Genomic DNA, 24965 nt, shown 5'->3' with positions numbered 1-24965 from the left:
TCAGCTGGTTCTCAAGTTGAACGAGTTGTGAACAAGAACCAGCACTGGCCCAGAACCAGCCCTGGAACCGGTTTGGTGTAAGAAGGGGTAGTGCACCTTTCACACGTTTTTAACTGAGTTTTGATTTCCGATACAACGTTGCGTAACATTCAAAACAGACATCATGGTAGAAAAGTGAAATACTGAAGATCAATCAAATGCCCAGAATCAGGAGGAATCGATTCTTCATCGCTGCTGACAGATGCAAAGGTAATGTAAGTAAACAAGCAGCACAACGTCTCTGGGAAATAGACCAGACAACAGCGCAGATGCAGGAGGTTCAAAGACTGACATTTAAGGGAAACATTTTAGGTTGTTCTCATTAAAAAAAGACAAGAAAAAGACATTCATACACATGCATTTAAGAAGTATCTTCTCTCGCGTTTCCTGTAATATAAGTGGGTTTAAATAGTTGCAGTGCCGTCCGTGGTGATGTGTCCTTTACTAAATTAAGAAAGTCCTCCGTTTTTACTGCCTATCAGTTATTACAAAGATATTCCACCAATTATATAATTATACGAGGATCATTTATGTTTCCACTGAAACAGCAAAAAAAAGTCCATCTAAGGTTGTTTTTTGCTTCTACATTATGTTTCTGTACTTTTCGAACAGGATTGCATAAATTGAGTCAGTATTTCTACTTTTGTGAAAGTGTTATTTGTTTACTTTTACAAAGGTGTGTGTACTTTTTGTTGTGTAAAGATTGCGCGGACTTGTGACAGCTCTGTTTATTTTGCTCTGACTTGTTTCTGGTTTTGGCCGGAGCCGGAGCCGCTGTTTCACAATGACCCGTCAGCCCCGGCTCATAATTCACCCCCGGACGTGAGTGGGATCCTGCTCATCCCACCTTTACTTTTCACGCTGGCAAACGGAAGAGTATTAGGGCCAGGCAGGAGAAAAAAATATTTGAGAGGTGAAGTTCTTTTTTTATTGTGCAGTCGAACTTTTTCTCAACATTTCAACTTTTTTCTCGACATTTCAACATTATTCTTGACATTTCGACTTTTTTCTCAACATTTCAACTTTTTTCTCGGCATTTCGACTTTTTTCTCGAAATTGTACTTCAACATTAATTTCGACATTTCAACTTTTTTCTCAACATTTCGACTTTTTTCTCGGCATTTCGACTTTTTTCTCGAAATTGTACTTCAACATTAACCTCGACATTTCAACTTTTTTCTCGAAGTGCATAATGAAAGAAAATCTTCCTCCTCTAAAATGTTATTTTTATTTTCCTGCCTGGCCCTAATACTCTTCCGTACATCTGACATCAAAATGTAGCGAGGAGAACAAGGTTTTTATGGTCACTCGCTGTCAGGAGGCCGGATCAGCAGAAACCACGACTTCAGCGCATGTCGTCTTCTTTTTTTTCAGCCTCAAAATAGGAGGAAAAGTGTATGTATGCAGTTCTTAATGGGAGCAATTTCTGAAATGGCCCATAAGGTTGATTTAAGGCCCTCGCTGAGACAGATCAGCCAGAGTTTAAACAGGGGGATGCTTCATCAGGAATATGCTGCGTGTGCTCGGGTGGAGGGAATCGGGCCGCCCGTAAAACACCACCCTCATGCATGCTGCTCTATCCAAATACCCCTAATCAGTTTAGGTGTAGATTGATTTCAGTCAAAGCTGGGGTTCAGCTTTGTTTAAATTGAAGGAAGGGCAGGAGACATTAGCATCACTGTGATGCTCTGAGCAATAGAGGAGAGGTCTGAGAGGTTAGCGAGTCCTCGGGAGAGATTCAATCAGGGACGGCCTGGGTTTGAATTTCCTCCATATTTACAGTATCCAAGACGTGAAGAGGGTTTAATTCAATTAAGCGTCTCCCATTCGTCCCTCCTCTCACATAGTCTATCTTCTGTCTCTGCCTCCTTTTCCCATTCCGCCGACCTCCTCCCGCTCTCCCAATTAGTTAACGAGAAGCCAAGCGAATGTTCCCATGGGGAGCCCGAGCATCAGAGTCCCATGACGCCACGCAGTCCCTCAACAGAGGTGATTCACCACCGACGCTCCAACCCCGCCGCGGCTCCTTCGTGCTGCAGCCGGAGCGCATTAGTGAAGAGGACTGCAAAGTGCAAGTGTTTACTGAAGGCAAGCCGGATGGTTATAGGGGGAAATAAAATTATTTGAAGCCATAAACTGCTTCCGACCACAAACACATCTTTCCCAACGCAGTGGCCATGTTTGTGTCTGGACTCTAAAAACGCAACAACTGACAAAATTAGTTCATGTTGTTCTCGGGGGCCAGAAAGCCAAAGAGATAACTTAATTACAGAGAGAAAAAAAAAAGAAAAAAATTAACCCTCCTCTAAATTCAATTTGAATGATCTGACACGGGCACGCAGCCAGGCAAAGTGTCCGCATTGCGTACGTCTGCTCAGAGAGCTGGAAACGGGCCTGAGTCACTGACCCGGGGGGAGCTGGACAGCTCTATCAGCAGAGCTGAGCAGCCATTAAACCGTTTTGATGAAACCTTTTAAAGCTGAAGTAATTCTTTAAGTCATTCCTCTCGTGCACAGCCTTAGAAAAGGATTGAGCTGAGGAGTAAGTTCAACAACCTGTGATTCTGAGTCTGTGTTAATAAGAAGCATCAAATTCTTACGTGTATACCTTTTTTGTTATTAAACAAAGGCTCATTCCTCTCCTCGAGTGTTTCTTAACGCACATTTAAAATATAATTTTCATCGTCTCATATACCTTTTTTTTGTTTTTAGGAAATAATAGCAGACAACAAACTTTTATTAGATTAAATTAGATTAGATCTTTATTAGTCATTGTTATTTAACAACGAAATTAAAATTGCCGTAAATCAGTGCTAAAAAATGAACAGATAGATACTGTAGTATATAAAACACTGACACACAACACAAAATAAAAAAATAACTGATTAAAACCAATAAATAATAAAAAAAAAAGCCTACACATGCACAAAATCCCTTATATCTCTGTCTCTAGACTGAAATGTTGAAGCGTGCCTGGTTTAAGATGAATCAATTAAAATAAATCAGCAGATTGATAATATAGTATATGAACTCATTGTTTTCTGATACCTGCATAAAGTGTGACTTCATGGCATGAGTTTCCTCATATATAATCTAAATATTTAAATAAAATGTCTACCAGCATGACCTTTTTCTTCTTTTCTTTTTGGCATTTTTTGCCTTTAGCTTTCAAGCTGCTTAATGAAAATTATCACCAGAAAATAGCCAAAATGTGTACTCAATGAGGATTTTGAGCAACATTTGCACATCTTGATTGTTTTCTTTTAAGACTGAGTATTTTCTGATGCAATACTTTTTCGCTCCGGCAGTGCACATATACCTCCGGACAGAAGATAAACCATCACTGGTGACTTCAGCCCATAGCCATCATGAAGCCCCCTCTTCATCGTTATCCCTGGGGGAACATCAACCGCTGCAGAGTTTATGCCCTTCAGCCACTCTTCCTCTCTGTTCAGGCATTGTGAAGTAGAATTGTCAAATTGGTCTGATTCACCACACGAATCGGCACAGATTACTTTTGTAATATTGTAATAATATTTGACCCGGTCTTGGTACGTTTTGACCGTATAGAAACGTAATTCTTGCCATCGTAAGAATGAGATGTGTACCTGCTGTACTCTACTGCCCTTACTTTTTAACAACTTGTGCTTATTATTTTACCTGTTTTCCTATCATTTTATTTCATTTTATTGGCTATTTACTGTGTAATTGTGTCTTGCTGCTTTTAATGTTGATGTAAAGCGCTTTGAATCACCTTGTTCTGAATTGTGCTATGAAAATAGACTTGCCTTGCCTTGTTCCTCTCATTCGTGGTGTTGCAGAGAGGACTTTGACTTGTTTGCTTGTTCGTTTTCACAGGTCGCGACCTCCCCAAGATCTGATCAAAACCATCTGCTTTGAAGTATCCTGTTCAAAATTGAGGCAACGTGGATGACGGTGCGGGTGGCTTCACTCGTTTACGTTATCAGACACAGTTAAATATGGATAGAATAGATGTTATCCTGTGAGTTGTAGTTAAGCTCAACAAATATAAGCAAAGATTGTTTAAATATTCGATGACGGTTCAGCAAAATTAAATTAAAAACTTCCTCTCAATAGAAAATAATTACAGCAGCGATATCTTTAACAGACCATCATAGATCCCCAGCGGTTCAACCATCCCTGTTAGTTCCAAAAAACACTGAAACACAGGTAAAACAGATTTATTACAGTCTTCAAACAACAAAGAATATTCTGACTACACTCTAAATAAGGAATATGAAAACACTTTACATCGTAACTGATGCTGGGATTTATTGATGAGCATAACTGTGCAACTCTGAAAATAAGTGTAATGGAAATATTTTTAAACTGTGACAGAAACTTGAAAAAACATTTATATTATGATGTCACAGTCTGAAAAGTAAGTGAATAAGTAGCAGGATTAGTTCAAGTACCCAAGCATAAGTCAGAAATAATGCAGACTTTATTAAAGCTGCAATGCCACGTCTGACCACATGGGGGCATTTACATCTACTCTGCTGAGTGGAGATGGTCTTGTAATACCGCCTTATCCCACTACTGGTTCACTTCATTTACCCCCTTTCTACCGGTTCCAGGGCTGGTTCTGGGCCAGTGCTGAGTTTGGATTTTCAAATAAGAATTAATCTGGATGCAGCAAAGCATCATGGGTCTGAGGAGGAGACAACCTGTGTTTTAGAGATGTGTCCACGGAGCTGCTACGAGGAGCGATGGGACATTAGTGACGTTTGCAGTGATGTAATGACGTGGCTCCCCTTAGCACCCGAACTGTGGAAAAACAAACCGGTTCTCAGCTGGTTCACAGGTTGAATGAGTTGTGAACCAGCACCAGCACTGGCCCAGAACCAGCCCTGGAACCGGTTTGGTGGAAAAAGGGTAATTGTGTCTTACACCAGGGGCTCTTGTGATACGCTGCCCCCGTGTGGTCAGAGGTGATATTTTTACATAGAGTTGCTTTAAAAGAGAATTTGTGGTGAAGGTCCAATGGCAGAAAAAAAGCTTAAAGCATCTGTGTATTTAGTTTTGCAAAAACGTTAGCGGTGTAAAGTCATCCTGGTCCTGATTTCCGAGGATAGACTTGAGAAAGGGGATCATTTTGAAAAGATTTATATGGAAATCTCTAGCATCAGGATTGTCGTATGTGTATATACCACCTGCCTTGCAGATTTCCTGGGTTCCCCAGCTGACCACTCCGATCTGTGAAAGCAATTATCGGTTGTTTTACACAATCAGCTAGAGCATAGTTGTATTCATTGAGCTTATTTTTTCAGAGGATCTTTGCCAGATAACCCAGCAGAACTGCTTACCTGTATCGTGCGCTGCTCATAGTTCTTGAACACAGCCCCTCCGGAGTCGCCTGTTTCAGGATGAGTTACTAATCTTCATTACTATTGCTTGTGTCTCAGTTTGTGCAATACAAATGTGACGGACAGGACATACCAGTGCATGCAATGTCATCTCTGTGCTCAACCTTTCCACCCGTACACAGGAAGTTATCAGTCACAGCAATCTTTGGGTCAGTGGCCGTGATGCCTTGTGCGGTTAGTGCTTTGCGAATGCAGAAATCTCTCTGCAACGGACAGAAAGAGGTGAGCAGGTTTTCAAATGAAGACACGGTATATTGGAGCTATAACACAACCCAGGCATATAAACTTACATTGGCTCCAAGCTTGGCAAAGACGTCTTTTTCAGCTACCAGGGGATGCTTCCTTGTTAAGAAACTGAGCCTTTCACGATGATTTTTCAGCAAAAGCTCCTCTGCAAAGGAAATATTTACATGGATGAGACTTGATTTCCTGGGGGTTCATTTATAAAGCTTGCGTGCGCACAAAACAGGGCTTGAAAGATGCGCACGCAACCTTCTACGCAAAGGTTGGGATTTATTAAAAAAAACTTAACGGGAAAATGTGCGTATCTCTACGCAAACTTTGATCCTAGCGCACGAACATTTTGAAGATATGGGGAACTGGCGACGCAGACGGTGAGGTGGTGAAATGAAGCCAGATTCATGTCATACTTTTAATGTCATCACATATCAGACTTATAGATCCATGTACACCCAAGCCGGCAGTGTTATAGATCTATGTGTTCCGTAAGTGAGCCATTACGCCTGTATTTGCAGTAGGTACTGCGTTCATATATCATACATCCATCTTCAAATGGTATCAAGTAGTGAATAGCACCAGATTGATTATTTATTGTGACAAGGTGTGTAACAATCAGTCCAATTGCTGAGTAAGAATATAAATTGCGTGGTGACAGCCGTGCGTAATGCTGCACAATGGATGCGCTGGCACTGCTTGAGGATCACGCAAATGGCAGGATCAGGATGGAGAGTATTTAGGGATCATGAAAATTTCCTGGCCCATGATGATGACTGGCAAATAAGCCGATTTGGATTCCCTAGAGCAGTGCTCTTGGATCTATGTGCTGAACTGGGTCCAGTGTTAGACAGACCAACCCGCCGGAATCGCGACATCCCGGTGCACATACAGGTGCTGACCAATCTTGGTTTTCTGGCAACCGGCTCTTTCCAACGGGAATTATCATTTGTGCCTCAAACATGGTTCTGACAAATTTAGTGGCACGGTGGCTCGACACATGTCTCATTCATCCTGACGCACAGCAGTGTAGGAAACAGACTGCAGGCCGGCGCTGCACATGCTCAGCAGGCTCATTTATATGCAAATACAGTCATGAAGTAGTTTGCATTGACCATTCATGGTAGAAAGTGGGCGTGTAGAAGGCAGGATATGAGGCGAATTCACCTGCGCAACCTTCCAGGTGGACTGTGATTTATAAATAGAACATTGCGTGCATGTGTGCGTGCACACGGCTTTATAAATCAGGATTTTTTTTGGCGCACGCCATTTTTGGCTTTTGAGCGCATGTACACTTTTAGTATGAATCCTACGCACTCTTTTATAAATGAGGCCCCTGGTTGTTTTATGGGGGATCTAGTTACAGTGTTTCAATAAGAGAGTGAGAAGAGATGAAATCCTTTGAATGTGAATGACCTGTTCAGCACAAAGCAAACATCTACGGTTGAAAAGTTCAAAAAGTGAGGAAGTCTGTGATTTAAGGTGTGATCTTTTGTTTACTGGCATAGCCGGTTTTTGACGGTCCGGCAGGTGAACTGTGATTGCAGAAATACCGGAGCACATTCATTCAGGTGTTGAAGAAAACTGGTTCTAGCTACGCAGCAGGCAGCACATTTTTCATTTGTAATGTACCACCTCCACTGCGCTTGAAACGGGAAGTCCTGCTGAAAACCTTCGTGTCATCAGCTGGAGGAGCCAGGAGCCATGGCGCTTCATTTCAGGGTCCTTCCAAGCAGCCTGCACTGCCCGTAGGCTTGCCTGACTGTAACAGGTCTGACCAAACACGTCATAAACAGTCGCATACGTAATGCACAGTGGGTGTTGCACAGGAGCCTGTTTCAGAAAGACTGATAGCTGAACGACAGCTGTCAGGAATCTGTAGCAATCGGAGGATGCCTTTCTCACTTTGTTTTGATTCCAGCACCTCGACAAACATTCCCGGGGGAAGGTGTTGTTTTCGCTCCATCACTGCACGCTCATGGAACTCAGGAACTCTACTCGGTGGATGTGATCATGGTTGAAATCTTCAATAAACTCAGTGTTTTTCTTTTGTTTTTACACAAATAATAGCACAAAAAGCTGTTTCTGTCCTCCATTTTCAAATAAACAGCATGTTGCACTTAATTATGCTTCATCTCCTATATCTGCTTCGTTGGCCGTCTGTCGGATCGTGTAACATGTGATCCCTGGTCAGGTTGCATATTAGATAAGGCACAAGCACTACCTTACCAGCAACGTATCAAAACAGCACATCTGGACACAAAGAGACCAATAAAAATAAATGAAAATTGGGGGGCGGGGGGGTTAGGGTTATGGTGCTATAATTTAAAAATTAATAATAGTTCTGTACATTGGCCACGGTTACATGTTGTTTTTTAATTCAGAATTAATTATTCCGAATTAAATAATTCAGAATTAAACAATTTTCCTTCGAGTTTACACGGAAATAGTAATTCCGAATTGAGGTTTACATGGAAAACACGTTTGATCGGCTTTATCCAATTCCACTTAAGATTTGGGGGTTGGGAAGGTTTTGATTGGATAGGGGGGCGGACCGGAAGTTACGTCTACCGGAAGAAAAACAAACTTAGCCGTTTAGCCGCTACAACTTTGAAAAGCTCACAATGTTTCCTGCCATATGTTCTTTTAATTATTTCCAGGTCCTCTAAGCCCTGGGAGATTTGCGAGGCCCTGTGCGAAATGGCTGGGGGGGGCCCTCGCATGTGAGCGTGGCGAGCACGCGCAAAATTTTTGGGGTTTTTCGGGTCGGATCGGGTGTCTATATGCGCAATTTTAACTCTACATTTAGCAAAATACTGGATACCTTCCCCTGCCTCATCATCATCTCTTGCCTCGACGCGGGGCCCCATGGCTGCTTGAGACCCGGTCGGATCGGTGATTTTTGTAACAAATTTATCAAACGAGCCTTTCAGAGAGGCATTAAACTCTTCCATTTTCTTTCTTTTTTTTCTTTTTTCATCCTCTGATGGAAATTTCCTGATTCTGTCTCGTTCTCTCGACATTGTGTGACAGTTTGTTCCAACTCCACCCGTCTGGATCAGAGCAGCTTGTGTCTGCGCTAGGTCTGATCAGTTGTATTGAACAACAGACACGCGCATCATTGCATATATATTTATTGATATGCACAGAAAAAAAGATTTTTGAAAAAAAAAAAAAAAAAAAAAAACGGCCCATAGTGCGAGGCCCCTTGGGGCGCGAGGCCCCGTGCGGTCGCACGGTTCGCACACCCCTTGCGGCGGCCCTGCTCTAAGCTATTTATTAAATAAATTGTCTCTGCTCTTGACCACCGTTTACTGCGTGCTGCCATATTGAAACTTTGTTTCGAAAACAAGCCCAGTGCAGAATATAAGCGTCATGGCGACAGACGCGCGAGGGAACAAGCAGCGCAGAAAGACCGGAATTAATTTAAAGCGGAATGAGTGTATATATGATCACGGAATTATTCTATTCGGATTTAAAATCGTAATAAACCAGCCACTTACTTCGGAATTAAGTTTAATTCGGGATGGCCATTTTCATTCGGAATTAGGTGTTTACATGGTAATTTTTACTCATTTTAAAGGAGTATGAGGCTCCTTTTAAGAAATGAGACTAGACTAGACTCGGGAGGGGGGGGGTCAGTGTCAAATCGATACTTGGCCCTCCCCCTCCCTGTTTTTATGGCATTAATCACATGCACTCAACACCAGGGGCGGGAGGGGGTCCCACATCACCCGCGTTCCCTCACCGGCCTGGGATAGGTGGGTCGGGATACCCGGGCCTGGCGGGGCTCGCCGTGCAGCCTGGGGTGCCTTCTGGCGGTGCTGGACCCCCCCGGGGAGGGGGAAATGGTGCGTGATTGTGTGTCTGTGTTGGTGAGAATGCGGTATATGGAAGGGTCCTGCCATGGAGGATTTGGGCCTCCATTGGCAGGACATCAAAATTTAATAATTCATCAATATTATATTATACAAAGATGGTTATTATTATTATTATTAGTATTATTGTATTATTATTATGTATAGTATATCATATTATTATTAATATAGATATCGGATAGTTGAATGGATGAATGAATGGGATGCCTGGGTCTGGGGCCCTCTGTTGTCGGGCCTGCACGGGTGTCGCCTTGTTGGGGGGTTCCCTCTCTCCGGGCCCGTCTCCGGTCCCCCCCGCTGCCTCTGCGGCCGGGCGCCCCTCTGGTCTTGGAGGGCCACACACACACACACACACGCATGATCATATACATACACACACACACACACATAGACATACACACTGGCTCGTTCACCTGCATGCTGGCTCTCTAGTTTTTGGGTTTAGGTAGCGGTAGCGATAGCTTAGCTCAGACTGCGATCAGATCTCAAGATTTAGGTCGATTGCTGTTGTTGTTTTGGTTGGCTCCGTGCCGGTTTCGTGTTTTGTTTGTGGTTTTTTGTTGCAGATTTCCAGTGCTTGACGTGTGTTTCCGTGTGTTCCTGCTTCCTGGATTGGCAGTGGATGTCGTCACCCACATGTATGCATATATATATGTATATATATTAAATATAGTAATAATGCACATATATATACTTTTGGTTTCTACCGTCATGGTATCAATCATTAATATGTGTGCAGACAAGGGAAGAAAAAAAAAAAAAAAAAAAAATGAGACTCAATAGCGCCACCCTTCACCACGACGGCCGTTGTGGGTACTGCAGCCAACAGCGAAGCCGGCACGGGAGAACGGGGAGAACGCGCATGCAGCAGAATGTGACGTCACATCCGCAGGACAGCACGGGAAATTCCGTCCCGGAATTGCAGCACATTTTGCAGCACACAGCCTGTTCAAGGCAACGGAGAGATACACTAGAGGGCTCATTCTTTTTGGTTTGGAACGCTTCATCTGACATTATTACTAGAAAACTTAAAACGTATACAAATTTTTTTCATAAATCCTGCCCCAATCCTGCCTCATGCTCCTTTAAATCAGATTTAATTTTAATTCTGAATTAAAGAGGAATTAAACTTCCCATGTAAAAGCACTCAGTAACTGTGAACGGGGGATATACTGTAGCAACATAGTTGGGGGGGTGCAGAGTTGTGTAGTGACATGCTGCCCTCATTTTTCAAGCGCGGTATTGTTACATAGTGTGCCTTTAAAGAAAGTAGCCACTAATATTAAAAACATTGAACTACTATGTAGGAACAGAAAAGAAGCAGCAGAGCAGGCGCAGGTCTCCGTAAACACGTAGCTGCAGCTCTTTCCGTACAAAGAAAATCAGTTTGTGTCATTTCACAATTTCCTAAATGAAATGAGTATTTGTTAGTCATAGATCATGCTGGCAGAGTCACCGAACCTTGCTGTTTGCACGTGGAGTCGCCGACCAGATGAAGAGCATCACTCGTTTCCTGGGTGCCAGGTATACAAATGGGTCTGAAAAATAGACAATGAAAGACACTCTATCAATGAATTTCAGAGCAAAAGTGTGAATATCCACCATGTACTTGACATAAGTTCTCACCTGGCCAAACTGGAGAATCGAACCGCTGTCTGTAATTGGATGAGAGCTATATCATAGTCATAAAACTCAGCCACGCCCTCTTCCGCTTTAGCATTGATATCATAGGATGGATGTAACCAGAAATGATGGACTTTTTTTTCTGTGAAAGGGATGAAATCACGAGTTGGTGTTCACATTAGAAAAAAGAATAAGACATAAGTAGACAAACAGGATGTTTGGACTTGGGTCATCACCTTGGCTACCGTTTTCATCATCGATTTCAACTCTGATGTTTTCTGGTAAATCACCAAACGTGAAGCAGTGAGCGGCTGTCAAGATGAACTTGGGGGCCACCAGCGAGCCGAAGCATTTCTTTGGGTTTTTTCCCTTTTATTAGAAAAAGAAGAAATAGCCATTATTTTTTCTAAATGTAATGATGAACTTGTTTGAGCTCAGGAAAAAGTTTCATGACATCTCACATCTCAATGGAAATGTTAGAATTAATCATTCATCCCTCAGATATGTTTGGACGCTGATTCGGGTTCATCGAAATGTTGCGTTTTACCTGGTTGATGACAAACGCCACCCATGGATATCTCATCCGTTTGCCTTTTTTGTCAAACGTCATCTCATAATCTTTGTGGAGACCGCAAAGGCCGACGACTTCGCTTTCATCTGCGTAGAAGAAACCCAAAATGGATAACGATTAGAAAGAGCAAGCCGACGTTAATGCCCACGTTCACGGACTCAGATACATTTGTGGTTGCAAACTTTACATTCAGTTCGGCCTTCAGTGTCTGGAATCGATCAAATTACATCAAATTACATTACAGCGGTACTTTATCATGTCTGCCCACGTTAGCGGTGTCAGGCGAGATCAGGAGGGATGGTTACTGTCTTCTGTCCAAGTACTTTAGGCATCAAGAATCCTCCTTCCACACAAACCGGGGTCTATGATCACATGCAGCACCTCACCGTTGTGGAGTTATTACTGGATGTGCTAGGAAGGTTATCAATACACAGGTAGAGACATACAGCGCTGCCGTTCTTTGTTTCAAATACTACTCACCGATGATTTCATCAAAGGTTTCCTGTAACCCTGTGATGTCCTTCATTCTGAAGTAATGCTTGCCTCCGGTGCCCGCCGTGAGCGGCCGCAGGTCATCATCGAAGATGTCAGCCCCGATGGCAAAGACGTAAATGTCTGTGGCGGAGGGAGATGGAGCGCGACAGGTTATGTTCTGCATTAAAGTGCTGCATGCAGGGACAAATGATCAGAAGATTAAAAAAACAATCAAAACTGGCTGAATAATCAAAGTCCCTGTGTCACCAGTGGAGGCGGTGGGGATATTAAAAATAATATTGATGTTTTTGTTAATATTACTATATTTGTGTATATTAATTTGTGTATGTATGTGCATTTACACATAGGGCCAAATCCACAAAAGGATTGCGCGGCTTTTGCGGCCGCTAAACCGGTGCAAATGAGACAAAAAGAGAGCGTCTAATTCACAAAGCACCTGCAAAGGGCGAATTGCAACACAAACTGCGCTGCCAAGCAAGTAGTGGCATTGTGCGCCGGTGCCATTTGCATGCATGCAAATTAGGTAATATTCATACATTCGGCGCAAAATTGCCCCCTTTCTATGCAAATAGAACAAAGTGGTTTGCTGCTGATTGCAGGACAATTTCAATCGTGGAAGACGAGGGCCTCAAGGAGGAATGGTGTCTTAGCAAACCGTATTAAAACCACTCCCCCAGGCCAACATGCACAGATGCATGACCAACTGAACAGGAAGATATTTTTTCTTTTGAATTTCATTTATGAAACACACTTCACCAATAAAAATGTGGATTTCAAATTTTCTTTTCTTAGTGTATTCAATTGATTAGTCATGCACTGTCCTAGAATTCAAATTCTTTGAGGACCTTTAGCAGATATGAGATTAAAATGCGATTAATTAATTATAAATCCATCCATCCATCCATTATCTATACACGCTTTATCCTTTGCAGGGTCACGGGGGTCTGCTGGAGCCTATCCCAGCTAATTTCAGGTGAGAGGCTGGGGGTACACCCTGGACAGGTCACCAGTCCATCGCAGGGCCACATATACAGTACAGACAAACAACCAGACACACTCACACCTACGGGCAATTTAGAATCACCTATTAACCTAGCATGCATGTTTTTGGACTGTGGGAGGAAACCGGAGTACTCGGAGGAAACCCACGCAAGCACGGGGAGAACATGCAAACTCCACACAAAGACACAAAGACACAAATATATATATATATATATATATATATATATATATATATACATACTGTATATATGTGTGTGTGTGTGTGTGTGTGTGTGTGTGTACCGTATGTATATATGTTCTTCTGTTCTTCTTTTTTTATCACCCATAATATGTATACTTACTATTTGACTGCATGCTAACTTGATATTGGTGTACTTAAATATGTAAGAGTAGTCAAAGATATTATGTACATGTCATTTATATACATCAACAATACCCCCCCCCCAACATTTAAATATTCTCACATGACTACATGCATCCAAACACACTCCACGCCCCCATTCTTCTTTGTTTCTGTCCTTTTGCCGATTATAAATACCTGGATGTCTTATGTCTCTTTTCTTATTCACACACACTATGACACATCAAACACTCTCCAAATTGGACCCATCACTGTCTCGTCTCCCCTTTCCTACTTTTTCGTGCTCCACTTTGGTGGTCTTCACCAGCATCTCTTTTTTTTCTTTTCTCTTCTTGCTCATTCATTTTCGTGAGGGACTAATTGAGATGCCGTTGCACACCAAGGTGACAGAATCTGGAGATCAGAAGTTCTGCAGTGTAATCTTATTACCATAATGGTAAATAATATAATTTCAAGTTATAATTGTATGTTTAATATCTAAAATTCAGGTTTCATCTCCAAATTAAGTCAGTAACATTTACTATTCATTCCTTTTCTGAGGTGGAGGGGGGTGTTGGAGGCTGGTTATTCTGGTAGAGGACTTTGGGACTAGTTAGTAGTCGTGTCAATCCTTAAAAGCACTGGAGTCAATCCTCCAATAGTGTAGAAATAGCGGTAGTGCAGTCACCACACATATCTGATCTCAGCTGATGGATGAAAACATTTATAGTGAGTTCAACATCATCATCCACTTCTCTGTGTTATTGAGCTGCAGTTGAATACAAGCTCATATGGAAACTAGCTGAACCAGGATGATGTTCTACAATCATGCAGGATCAAGAAATTACTAGGTTTGTTTTTGGTCTCGGTCTTGAGCTGAACTAGTCTTGGTCTTGGTTTAGGCGCTCTTGACTACAAGTTTAATAAATATGCAGACAAGGGGGGAAAAAAAAGTCCCTGTGTCAGTCTCCACAAATTCAAAATAAAACTGACCCAGATATTCCAGCCTGGATCCGGCCTGCTTGTCGGCAGTGTTGTTCATGTAGACCATGTCCTTGATTCTGGCCACAGTGGGTGCAGGAGAGCCGCCCATGTTGTAGGCCCCTGCAGAGAGGGAGATCTGCGTGACGGACACCGCCGACAGAACAACAGCAAAATACCAACATTTCTTCATCCTGCTGTTGTAAACTTACCATCTGTGAAGAGGATGATGGCGTGGCGGTGGTCCGTGAAAGCCTGTGGTCCAACTCGTTCCTTTATGAGAGCCATGCGCTCCTCGATTGTCCTTAAGACCAGGTTCAGGTCTGTTCCGGTGTTCCTGTCTATACAAATACGTGCACTTAAGACCTCATGACATCAACCTCCATCTCTGTATTCAAGGACAATAGCAGGATTTCCCTGTTCTTCACTTACCACCTATTTTGAAATCTTTCAAGGTTTGTATGACTGAAGCCAGGCTTACTGTGTCGTCAAAAAAGTTAAGGATGTTGAGGACTTCATATACCTCCGAAGAGAAAAAGACGATTTCATAGTTGGGTGACACGGAGAAGGACGAGATCTGTGGACACAAAAATCCAGTCGGGTGAATGATCTGCAATCAACTTCTGACACATCCTCGTTAAAGCCTGTAAACCTGTACGACTGCTGTGAAATACTTTGTTAATGCAACGCCGCCTCACGTTTCAAACTGCTTATGGTTGTTATTTTGTTGAGTAATTGATCCGTTTATCAGCAGAAAACGTTTCCAGTCGTGTGCATTGACAACGGGCCAAAGAACCCGCGCCAGGAAACATCAGTCAGGACTATGAATTGTAATTCATAATGAGATTTGCTCCTAATGCGCTGTTGTGCCGGCAGCGTAATTGGATGAGCGTTAGCGTGTTCGTCTTATGCACACTGCGTGTCAAACGTGCTTCTCAAAGCCTCGTAAAAATGCTTCATGCATAATTCAGGCGCATCGGCTGCCAAACCAGGGGGTCCTTATGCAGGATATTTGGAGGGAAAAAGACATTTCACAATAAGTTTTAAAACACTGAAGTCCCATTTCAGATCCATACGCAACACTGGCTTTATTTTTAATGTAACATTTCATTCCATCAGCCGATTGATTAAATGTCCAGATAAGTCAAAGTCAAAGTAGTCAAAGTAGCTTTATTATCGTTCCTTCACATGTCAGACATACAAAGAATCGAGAGGACGTTTCCCACTTCCCTCGGTAAACATAAAGTGCGCAGGCACAGGCACAACAGATAAAAATTTAAAAAGATAAAGATAAAGATTTAAAAAAGATTTAGAAAGGAGTTCACATGAATAAATACAAATGCAAATACAACACAACACAGACATTTACTGGAACTGAGTGCAAAAGGCTTTTTTTTTTTTTTTTTTTTGTGCAGTATGTAAACAGTTTTATAAATATATATTAAAAACAGTGAGCAGTGAATTTAAAGTGACACAGTGGTGATATTAAAAGAGGCAGTTGTTTTGTAGTCCTGAGTGTTCATGGGGGGGGGGGATTGGGGGGATTTCAGTTCAGTTCCCTGCCAGTCTGGAGGATCTGGAGGATCTGGCTGGGGGGAGTGAGGGGAGAGAATTTAGCATCCTGACAGCTTGGTATGCAAAGCTGTTACTGAGTCTGGTGGTGCGGCAACGGAGGCTCCTGTACCTTCTACCTGAGGGTAGGAGGCTGAACAGACTGTGTGCGGGGTGGCTGGTGTCGCTTGCAATCGCGATAGCTTTCCGGGTGAGGCGGGTGGTGTAAATGTCCTTCAAGGAGGGGAGTGGGGCACCAATGATCTTCCCAGCTGTGTTCACTATGCGTTGCAGTGCTTTCCTGCTGTATTCAGTACAGCTACCGCCCCACACAGTGATGCAGCTGGACAGGATGCTCTCAATGGTGCCCTGGAAGAAGGTTTTCAGGATGGGTGTGGGAGCTCTCGCTCTCTTGAGTTTGCGGAGGAAGTAAAGGCGCCGCTGGGCTTTCTTTGCCAGATAAGTCCCACTAACTGCTATATTTCTAACATGTCTTAACAGCTCAGCATATTTATTGCCAGCAGTCTGTAGTTTCACCCCGTGTACATCCTCAAACCCCTACACCGAGCCCCCAATCAGCAAAGCAGTCCTAATATAACTCCCCCATGTTGCTGAGTCTTTACAAACTCAGCACATCGCCAGATGGAGAGTAGCTGAACTTTCCATCAGAAAACAATGTGAAACTTTTAATACATGCTGTTTATTATATATATATATAAAGTTATAAAAAAATGTTTTTATCATTTAAGGATTTTATTACCGTATTTTCTGGACTATAAGCCGCTACTTCTTTCATAGGTTTTGAACCATGCGGCTTATACAAAGGTGCGGCTATTCTGTGGATTTTTCTTCCACCGCTAGGGGGAGCGCTAACCGGAATTAGAATCAAAACTAAGACAAAATAAATGCAAAGAAGAATACGCTACTTTTTCTTTAGTAGATAAAAGTAGGTAAAAGCAGATTTCAAACAGATAAATAAATACTGGTTATTTTCTCTTGGTTCTGTCCCGTTTTAATCAGCAGAGTTGCTGCCGTGTTAAAAGACTGTTAGGAAAGGATCTATTTAGGTACAAACATGTACATCATTTACAGTTCAAAATCATTCTGTACATGTAGTAAATATCTAATCTAACAACATAAATATCTGCGGCTTGCATATCTTTTTTTTAAATGGAACGGGTGCGGCTTATATACAGGTGCGGCTTATAGTCCAGAAAATACGGTATTATTATTATACTAATATTTGTATTGAGTTTTCAGTATTATGAATTACATATATTACACGTAATAACATCTTAACCATATATACAACCATACATTGACAAAAGGCAAAAACAAACAAAAATAATACATATCACATAATCAAGGGGGGGTGGGGGAGGGTGGGGGGTCAGTGCTGCCTTGTGCAGGCACAGAGAGTCCCTTATTGAAATAGTCCATGAAGGGCTGCAAAATATTATAAAACGTGCAAGGGCGTAGGTTTGGTCTCAACATTGGTAGGGACGATATAACAGCATAACCTGCATGTACTTTTTGCTGGGGACAGGACATTAATAAGACCAAACCGATTGGGTGAACGGGGGTCAGGGCTACATTTGTCACGAATATGAACCTAATTAATTGATAGGCTAAATGATCAATGCAAAATAAATCTGTATTGACTTACACTAATTTTCATGTGTATTGGTTCACCTGATACACGGTTCGATTCAAACCTTTGTTTTCAAAAAACTACTAAAGGAACATTTTGAAAACTTCCAGAATATTCCAGGATTTTATTAGCAATTTAAATTGCAATATTTGAACATAACTTCAATTATATTAACATACACAATAAATGTATTATTGTACTTATGAATTATCTCTTAACTATCCAGAATGCAAAAAATAAACATTTGTCCAAGACCATCAGCCAATCAAACGTGCGTTTGAGGAAAAAAAAAATGGACCGGCAAATTCAGCAAGTGAAAAGGGATAAATATAAGTCTGAACATAATGAAAAGAATTCACTTAATAATGGTAGGGTCAATTTTATCCTTACAACATTTGGGAAGACAATCTAAATTACCTATATATCTGAACTCATTATATAATGCAAACAAGGTTGCTTAAAACTTGGTGGGGACAATTTGAGCCCCCTGAAAAGTTGGTAGTGTTATGTCCCTACCATCCCTATGCAAACCTACGCCCTTGAAAACGTGTGTAGTGTAATTCCTTCTGGTGAGGTAGCAAATATTGCCATAGTTGGGTTGGGGCTGATCCTTCTCTTAAAAACATGAGAGATGGTGTCAAAGAGAGACAGCCAGAAGGAGCTGGACCTCGAGCATGACCAAAACATGTGGCTGACGGCGGCCTCGGTCTGGTGACATCTTTCACATATTGGGTCAATGTTTGGATATAGTTTAGTCTGGTCTGGGATAAGTGAAGTCTGTGGAATACTCTGAACTGGATCAGACCATGTCTGATACAGATGGAGGACGAGTTCACTCTACCAATTGCCAGTTGCCAGGGCACATCTGGTATCAGCAGGGTGAGATCCTCCTCCCATTTTGTCTTTATATGGTGAAGAGAGGGAGAAGCTGTAATTTGGATTGCGTCATATACAAATGAAATAAAGCCTTTAGTTTGTGGATCCCTGTCAACACAATCGTCAATCCAATCTTCCTCTGTAGGTGTTAGGGAAGGTGAAAAACATGTCTTAATGTCATTTCGAATCTGCAGATACCTGAAAAAATGAGTTTTTGGAATGTTGTGATGCGCCTTTAAATATTCAAATGACATGAAAGAACCATCTTTAAAGAAATTCCTTACACATATGAAGCTTCTACTTTTCCACAACTTAAATGTCCATGAAAGAGGGAGGGAAGAAGGGGTTAGCCAGAATAGGACTCCACAAAAGTGGTTTCTTGTGTCCAAAATAAGGATTTTTATCAAAAGCAAAAAGACACTTGGAGACTGTAATCCTGATGTTACGACTGTGGTCGTATTTATGTTAATATGTTTGTGTTTTTCAGAGCGGACATCTGTGTCAGGTGTGTCTATTGACTTCTGATGATATGTAAATAGGTGTGCGAGGACCAGCAGGTGATTGGGGGATTGGCTTCCAGCTTGGCCATTGATTGGCTCTTACCTGCTTTATAAAGGGCTTGGATGAGCCCCAGGAAGAGGAGAGTCATTCCCATCTCCCTCCTCTCCCAACTGGCCACACGTCAGATCCCGCTCGTAATAGTAACCACATTGTCTTTTGTTAGAGCTAATTAGGGGTGGACTACCCTTTTGGTTAACCTTGTTTTCTCATGTTTATGTTAGTCAGGGAGGTAAGTTGTTGTTTGGTTAGAGTGATTACTCCCCAGTTAGATCTGTTTTGTGTATGTTGGCCTTGGTCCACCCTGAAGCCAGATCAAGCTCTCTCATTTTATTCAATTCCTGTAAATAAATCCACCTTTATCCTCCTGCTCCTCTAGTGCCTCTCTCTCTTGCAGGTTCCCTGCAAATTTATCTGCCATTGAAGCCCAGAGATACTGATGCACAAAGTTCCCTGCTTGCATGTATTGCTGCACTTAAACCAGGACAAGACAGAGAGCATTGTGTTTGGGGAAACTGTGACGACTAGCTTTGGCGCCTTGTCCTCTTCTTTCAGTCCTTAAGTCAGAAATTTGGGTGTGTTTTTTGTGACAAGCCAGGACAATTTTCTTCTGATGCAATTAAAGACGAATTTATTGCGATTTCATGAAATTGATCAGACAAAGCAAAAACGTTTGTAGTTAGCGCCACAGCGGTCAAAAACCTTTTGCCTTTCCGGGTCAAACAACAGTGATGTAACCACCTTTATACCAATGGCTCAGGTAACAACACAGAGCCACCCATACACACACAAAGTGAACAACATATTTGGTTCCTATAGCGCCTAACAAATGAAATGTATTGTTTTTTTTTATTTCATTGTACTCTTGTTTTTGTATTCATCTTATTGTATTGATTTTATCTTTGTAATATCTGCTTTTTATTTTAATTTCAGCAGTTTTTAACCGTACAGCACTTTGGTCAACCTCAGTTGTTTTAAACTGTAAACTATAAATAAAGATGAAGTTGAGTTGAGTTGATGAAGCCCATCTGTCTCTTTGAGCGCTGAGGGATCATCAACGTTGCCTCACCACCAACGTTTTCTTCCTCTTTGGAATTTGACTTATTTCGTCGTCTCTTGTTATCTAGAAATTTATTTTTTTACAAGATGGTTCAGTGAGACTGTCTCTTATAATTAAACTTCACTGTTTCTTTTATCTCAGACAAGGATTTTAGGTTATTATTCAGAAAATTTCCACCCAGGGCCGCCGCAAGGGGTGTGCGAACCGTGCGACCGCACGGGGCCTCGCGCTATGGGCCGTTTTTTTTTTTTTTTCTAATTTTCTTTTTTATTTATTTATTTTTTCCTTTTTTCCCTTATAAATATCAACAGTCACGTTCCATTACAGAACTAAATGTGTACTAGTCTGTGCATATCTATAAATATATGTGCAATGATGCGTGTGTCTTTTGTTCAATACAACTGATCAGACCAAGCGCAAACACAAGCTGCTCTGATCCAGACGGTGGAGTTGGATCAAACTGTCACACAATGTCGAGAGAACGAGACAGATTCAGGGAATTTCCATCAGGGGATGAAAAAAGAAAAAAACGAAAGAAAATGGAAGAGTTTAATGCCTCTCTGAAAGGCTTGTTTGATAAATTTGTTACAAAAATCACAGATCCGACCGGGTCTCAAGCAGCCGTGGGGCCCCGCGTCGAGGCAAGAGATGATGATGAGGCAGGGGAAGGTATCCAGTATTTTGCTAATTGGAGAGTTAAAATTGCGCATATAGACACCCGATCCGACCCGAAAAACCCCAAAAGTTCGAGGGCCCCCCCCGGCCATTTCACACAGGGCCTCGCAAATCTCCCAGACGGCTCTGCTTCCACCTATATATATATGTCCAGTTTGCCCCACAGTGAACCCATTCAGATGAAGCCATAAACACATCACACCCTTAGCATTAATATAACACATAAACACGCTCTAGCACTTCTGCTTGGTTTTGAAGGCCTTACCTTTTGAATGAGTGTTATGATGGCGTCTCTTGCTTTTTCAAAATGTTCCTCTTCAATGCTCTCAGAAATGTCCACAGCAATGTAGATGTTCAGTGTCCCATCTTTGGATATCCGGATTTTTCTCCCCCCCTGTGTATCATCTGAGTGACAGTAATAACCATGTTGTTATTGTGACCTCTATGTCTTACACCCCATCAGTAAACATTTTGAAGATTCAAGTTAAACCTAAAACATTCTTTTTTGGGTGAAAATGTGAAATATATACACACAAAAAAATCTACAGTTTCTTAATAAGGCCTGGAGTACCCACAAAAAAAATAGGAAAAAGCATTGTTTTTAATGATCAAAGTAGGTGTGTATGCTCACTCAGTGACTGCAGGTTGGTAAGGCTGTCTTTGATGGCGCTGCCGAAAGCCTCTGAAACCTCAAGCGGGGTGTCATAAGTGTGCTTGTCTGTAAGTAGAAGCCACAAAAACAGAGGTTTGCAATCCAAGTCATACAGATTTTAGTAGTTTTGAACAACCACACTGAGGTCTCAATCAGGGCGCCCTCCGCTGTTAGTTTGAAGAACTACAGCAAAAAATCATCAGCTGGTGCTTAAAAAGGACAAATGCATTACTCCATTCTCTCCTACCCACAACAATAGCTTTAATATTGATTTTTGAATTTTCTTCCTATTGTGTGCCCTTCTGATGATTGAAATGTGCACATAGAGCCCTGCTTACTATTCCTAGATCACAATTTATGACAAATGGGGATCAGGCCTTCTGTATTAGAGTGCCCATTACACTCAGCTGCCTCTTTATTAGCTGTACCAGGTGTAACCAATAAAGAGGCCGGTGATTGTATATTGACTTCCCACTGAACTCAGATTTACTTTATAACTAATGCAAACCATGTTTTAAGAAATTGCTGCCGCCTGAAAAGCATGAACACAGTAATTTTTGCACTGAATACGTATTTAAAGGAGGTTTTTTTTTGTCCAGAGCACAAAATTAGCGGCGGGTTACTTTACTTTCTGTGTGAGTAGCTACCAATTATGTCATTATTCATGTCAGAAAAAAAAGGGACATCATATATTTTACTCCCGGGCAACTGACTGCCATCGTTAAACAAAACTTCTCGGCGTGTTAAAAAGGTTTTTTTATTCCTATAAATATTTTTTTTAAGAAAAAGAGAAGGTCTTAACAGAATATATTGATTTCATTGCATTTACCGTGTACGCAGAAGATTACAACTTTACCAAATGGCCAAGAAGTACCGACTCACCAGCAAATTAACGTTCACATGTCATTATTTTCTGAAATAATAGCTTTTTAAAGGTGTTCCAGTTGTAGACAGCAGACTGTAGTGACATCTGGCTGTTATGTAGGCTCAGAAGGTTTGGTTTCGGTTGTTTTCTACTTGTTACTCTTACTGACCCTTGATACCTTGTGTGCTGTCTGATCCTGAACAATAGAAATACAATGACACTTTTAATCTGCAGTTGGATTGAAGAACTCTTAGAGAGGTTTGTTTAATAGTTAATGGTCTGTTTTGCTGTCAGAATAAGCTGTGCTTCTGTTGTTGGTACATTTTAGGCCCCGATTATCAAATGATTGCCTTGTTTGTGCCTTAAAACTTATCTGCACTACTCCTGATTCACTGATGATTTCAAGCTTGAGCATCCTAATGTCCAACATTTTAGTAAAAGTAAGTAGATCAAGTAATGAGGTGTCGTTCAGCTGTAAATCCATGTCATTAAGCAGGTAAATTAAGCTCTCAATAGACCTATTAATGATCAAATGACACGTTGTGTGAATGTCAGATGTTGTCGTCCGTCTTACAATAGCATGCTGGCTCTGTGCCGGTCCACTGGCCGTTCTCCAGACACACTCTTTCTCTGGATCCCACCAGAAACAGGTTGCCATTGCAGGTATATTTCACTTTGTCATCAATTCCAAACATGTTCCCTGATCTCGCGGCGCCGGCTGGGATGCCGGGATCAGGACAGTTAGCGCCGGCTGCCATAAGAAACACAAGATACAGAAGAAGATAAACCATCAAAGAGCCACGACGCAAAAAGAAAACAGGGAATTGCAACATTATTAGAATAATCTCCACAAATATGAAGCCGGAAAGCAAAATATTTCTCAATTAAATGTGAGACAGTTGGTAAGAAGAGAAGAACCCATGAAAGTAAATCAAAGAAGTAAAGCAGCAAAACAATGAGGATGTTACTAGGGACTCACCGTCCCGGCTGCAGATTGGTGTGAAGCCGCTCCACTTCCCGTTTTGTAAACACGTTCGATTGGACGAGCCTCGCATCGTGTATCCAGAGTAGCAGTCATAAGTGGTCTCGTTGCCCACAAAGTACCTCTCCTGCGGAGGGAAGACGTTGCCGTTCTCCATCACATTAGGGTCGGGGCATTCAACCCCTGTAGGGGCAAAGAAAAGGATCTGAGTGATCATGCAGAGCAGGCGGTGAAAGGAAAGCTTCAGAACATCCTGGTTACGTTACTCACTCCGGCATCTCTGGGGGGAGAATTTCTTGGCCCCTGGTCTCCACTGGCCACTAGGTTGGCACACACGTGTCAGGGCAGGATATGGATAGAAGCCTTCGGGACAGTGGTAGACAAGCAGGCTGCCTCTCTCCAGCTTTTTTGTCAGTGTGTAATGGCCACCTTCGATTTGCATTCTGTCCTCTGTGCACTCGCATCGAACCTCAGTCCCTGAAAGGAAAGTCGTGACAGAGAGGTCAGATTCCTGGTTGAAAAATCCTCTTTTCAGAAGCTATTAGCAGCTCACGGTGGCATCTAAAGTCATGTGCCAACAACTTATGAGAAAGTCTTATAATGTTTCTGGTCAGTTTGTCTTCTGAGTGATCATTCTGTGTGAGCTCAAATATCCTCCCAGTTCCCGGATTTTATTGAAAACAAAAATAAATAAAATATTGCTAAATCCCACTAAACATCACTAAATGTGTTTTTTGTTTGTTTGTTTCATTATATTAGTTTTTAGCCCAATTCTTTTCTTGTATAAGTTTGAAAGTATATGAAGTAAGAAACTAAGAAAAATATGAAATACTGTATATGTCTCCAACAGTCTTGAACTTCTTGCAACCTATATATATATATTTATATATTTATATATATATATATATATATATATATATATATATATTTCTTTCGCACTATTTTTTATCTCCACCGCAAATATTGTCCATATCTTGTAATTATATATATCTTTTACTTTTGTACTTTTTTACCCCCTTCCCTGCATGTGTGTGTGTGTATATGTGTTAAGTGTACTGCTTCTAACACGTGAGTTAAATGACTATATTATCTTATATATATATATATATATATATATATATATATATATATATATATATATATATATATATATATATTTAATTTATTAGTCCAACACACACAAAAAAGACTTTCAGATCATAAATATTTATTTTTTAAACTATGCATGCCTAAATGTCCAAATTTGGCTTATCAAAAAGTGGAATAATATAATATCTTATATTAAGTAAAGGTACTTTACCCATAAAGGAGAGACATAGGAGTGCAGCAAACCAACTCCAGCAGACAGAAGCTCCCATCTTCAACCTTGGAGGGGAACAGTTTGAAAATTAGCCTTTATTGCAGGAGCAGTACATTTATTTCATAGTGGTGAGTGATGTTAAGAGAGAGGGACTGAAGCCAGAACACCTTGTTACTTATTAACTTCACGACCAACAAAATGGGATCAATACATTTGTGTCACTAGAAAAGTCACCACAAATAGCAA

General features: G+C 41.4%; 1 protein-coding gene across 1 annotated transcript; it reads right to left on the bottom strand.

The window, feature by feature from the left end:
- Positions 1–4224: 4224 nt before the first annotated feature.
- On the bottom strand, positions 4225–24855 carry cfbl (complement factor b, like). Its single transcript, XM_061739782.1, has 18 exons — positions 24720–24855; positions 23690–23896; positions 23417–23602; positions 23012–23188; positions 21552–21638; positions 21186–21325; positions 14982–15126; positions 14762–14890; positions 14562–14672; positions 12212–12346; positions 11708–11817; positions 11397–11529; positions 11164–11302; positions 10999–11075; positions 5716–5816; positions 5499–5628; positions 5366–5415; positions 4225–5255 (listed from the first exon to the last, which is right to left on the bottom strand). The coding sequence occupies exons 1-18, from the start codon at positions 24775–24777 to the stop codon at positions 5076–5078; spliced, it is 2295 nt and encodes a 764-aa protein (XP_061595766.1). The 5' UTR covers positions 24778–24855; the 3' UTR covers positions 4225–5075.
- Between the last annotated feature and the right edge of the window lie 110 nt (positions 24856–24965).

Source organism: Cololabis saira, chromosome 14, assembly GCF_033807715.1.
Source record: "Cololabis saira isolate AMF1-May2022 chromosome 14, fColSai1.1, whole genome shotgun sequence".
NCBI lineage: Eukaryota > Metazoa > Chordata > Actinopteri > Beloniformes > Belonidae > Cololabis > Cololabis saira.
Note: the sequence above shows the minus strand (reverse complement) of the source record. Positions and strands in the feature narration are given on the sequence as shown.

Excerpts from the sequence above, each read along its gene's own strand:
- cfbl (XM_061739782.1), bottom strand. The coding sequence starts at position 24,777 with ATGGGAGCTTCTGTCTGCTGGAGTTGGTTTGCTGCACTCCTATGTCTC. Across the intron at positions 14,891-14,981 it reads GAAAGATTTCAAAATAGGTG|ACAGGAACACCGGAACAGAC; the intron begins GTAAGTGAAGAA and ends GTATTTGTATAG. Across the intron at positions 14,673-14,761 it reads CATCATCCTCTTCACAGATG|GGGCCTACAACATGGGCGGC; the intron begins GTAAGTTTACAA and ends CCCTCTCTGCAG.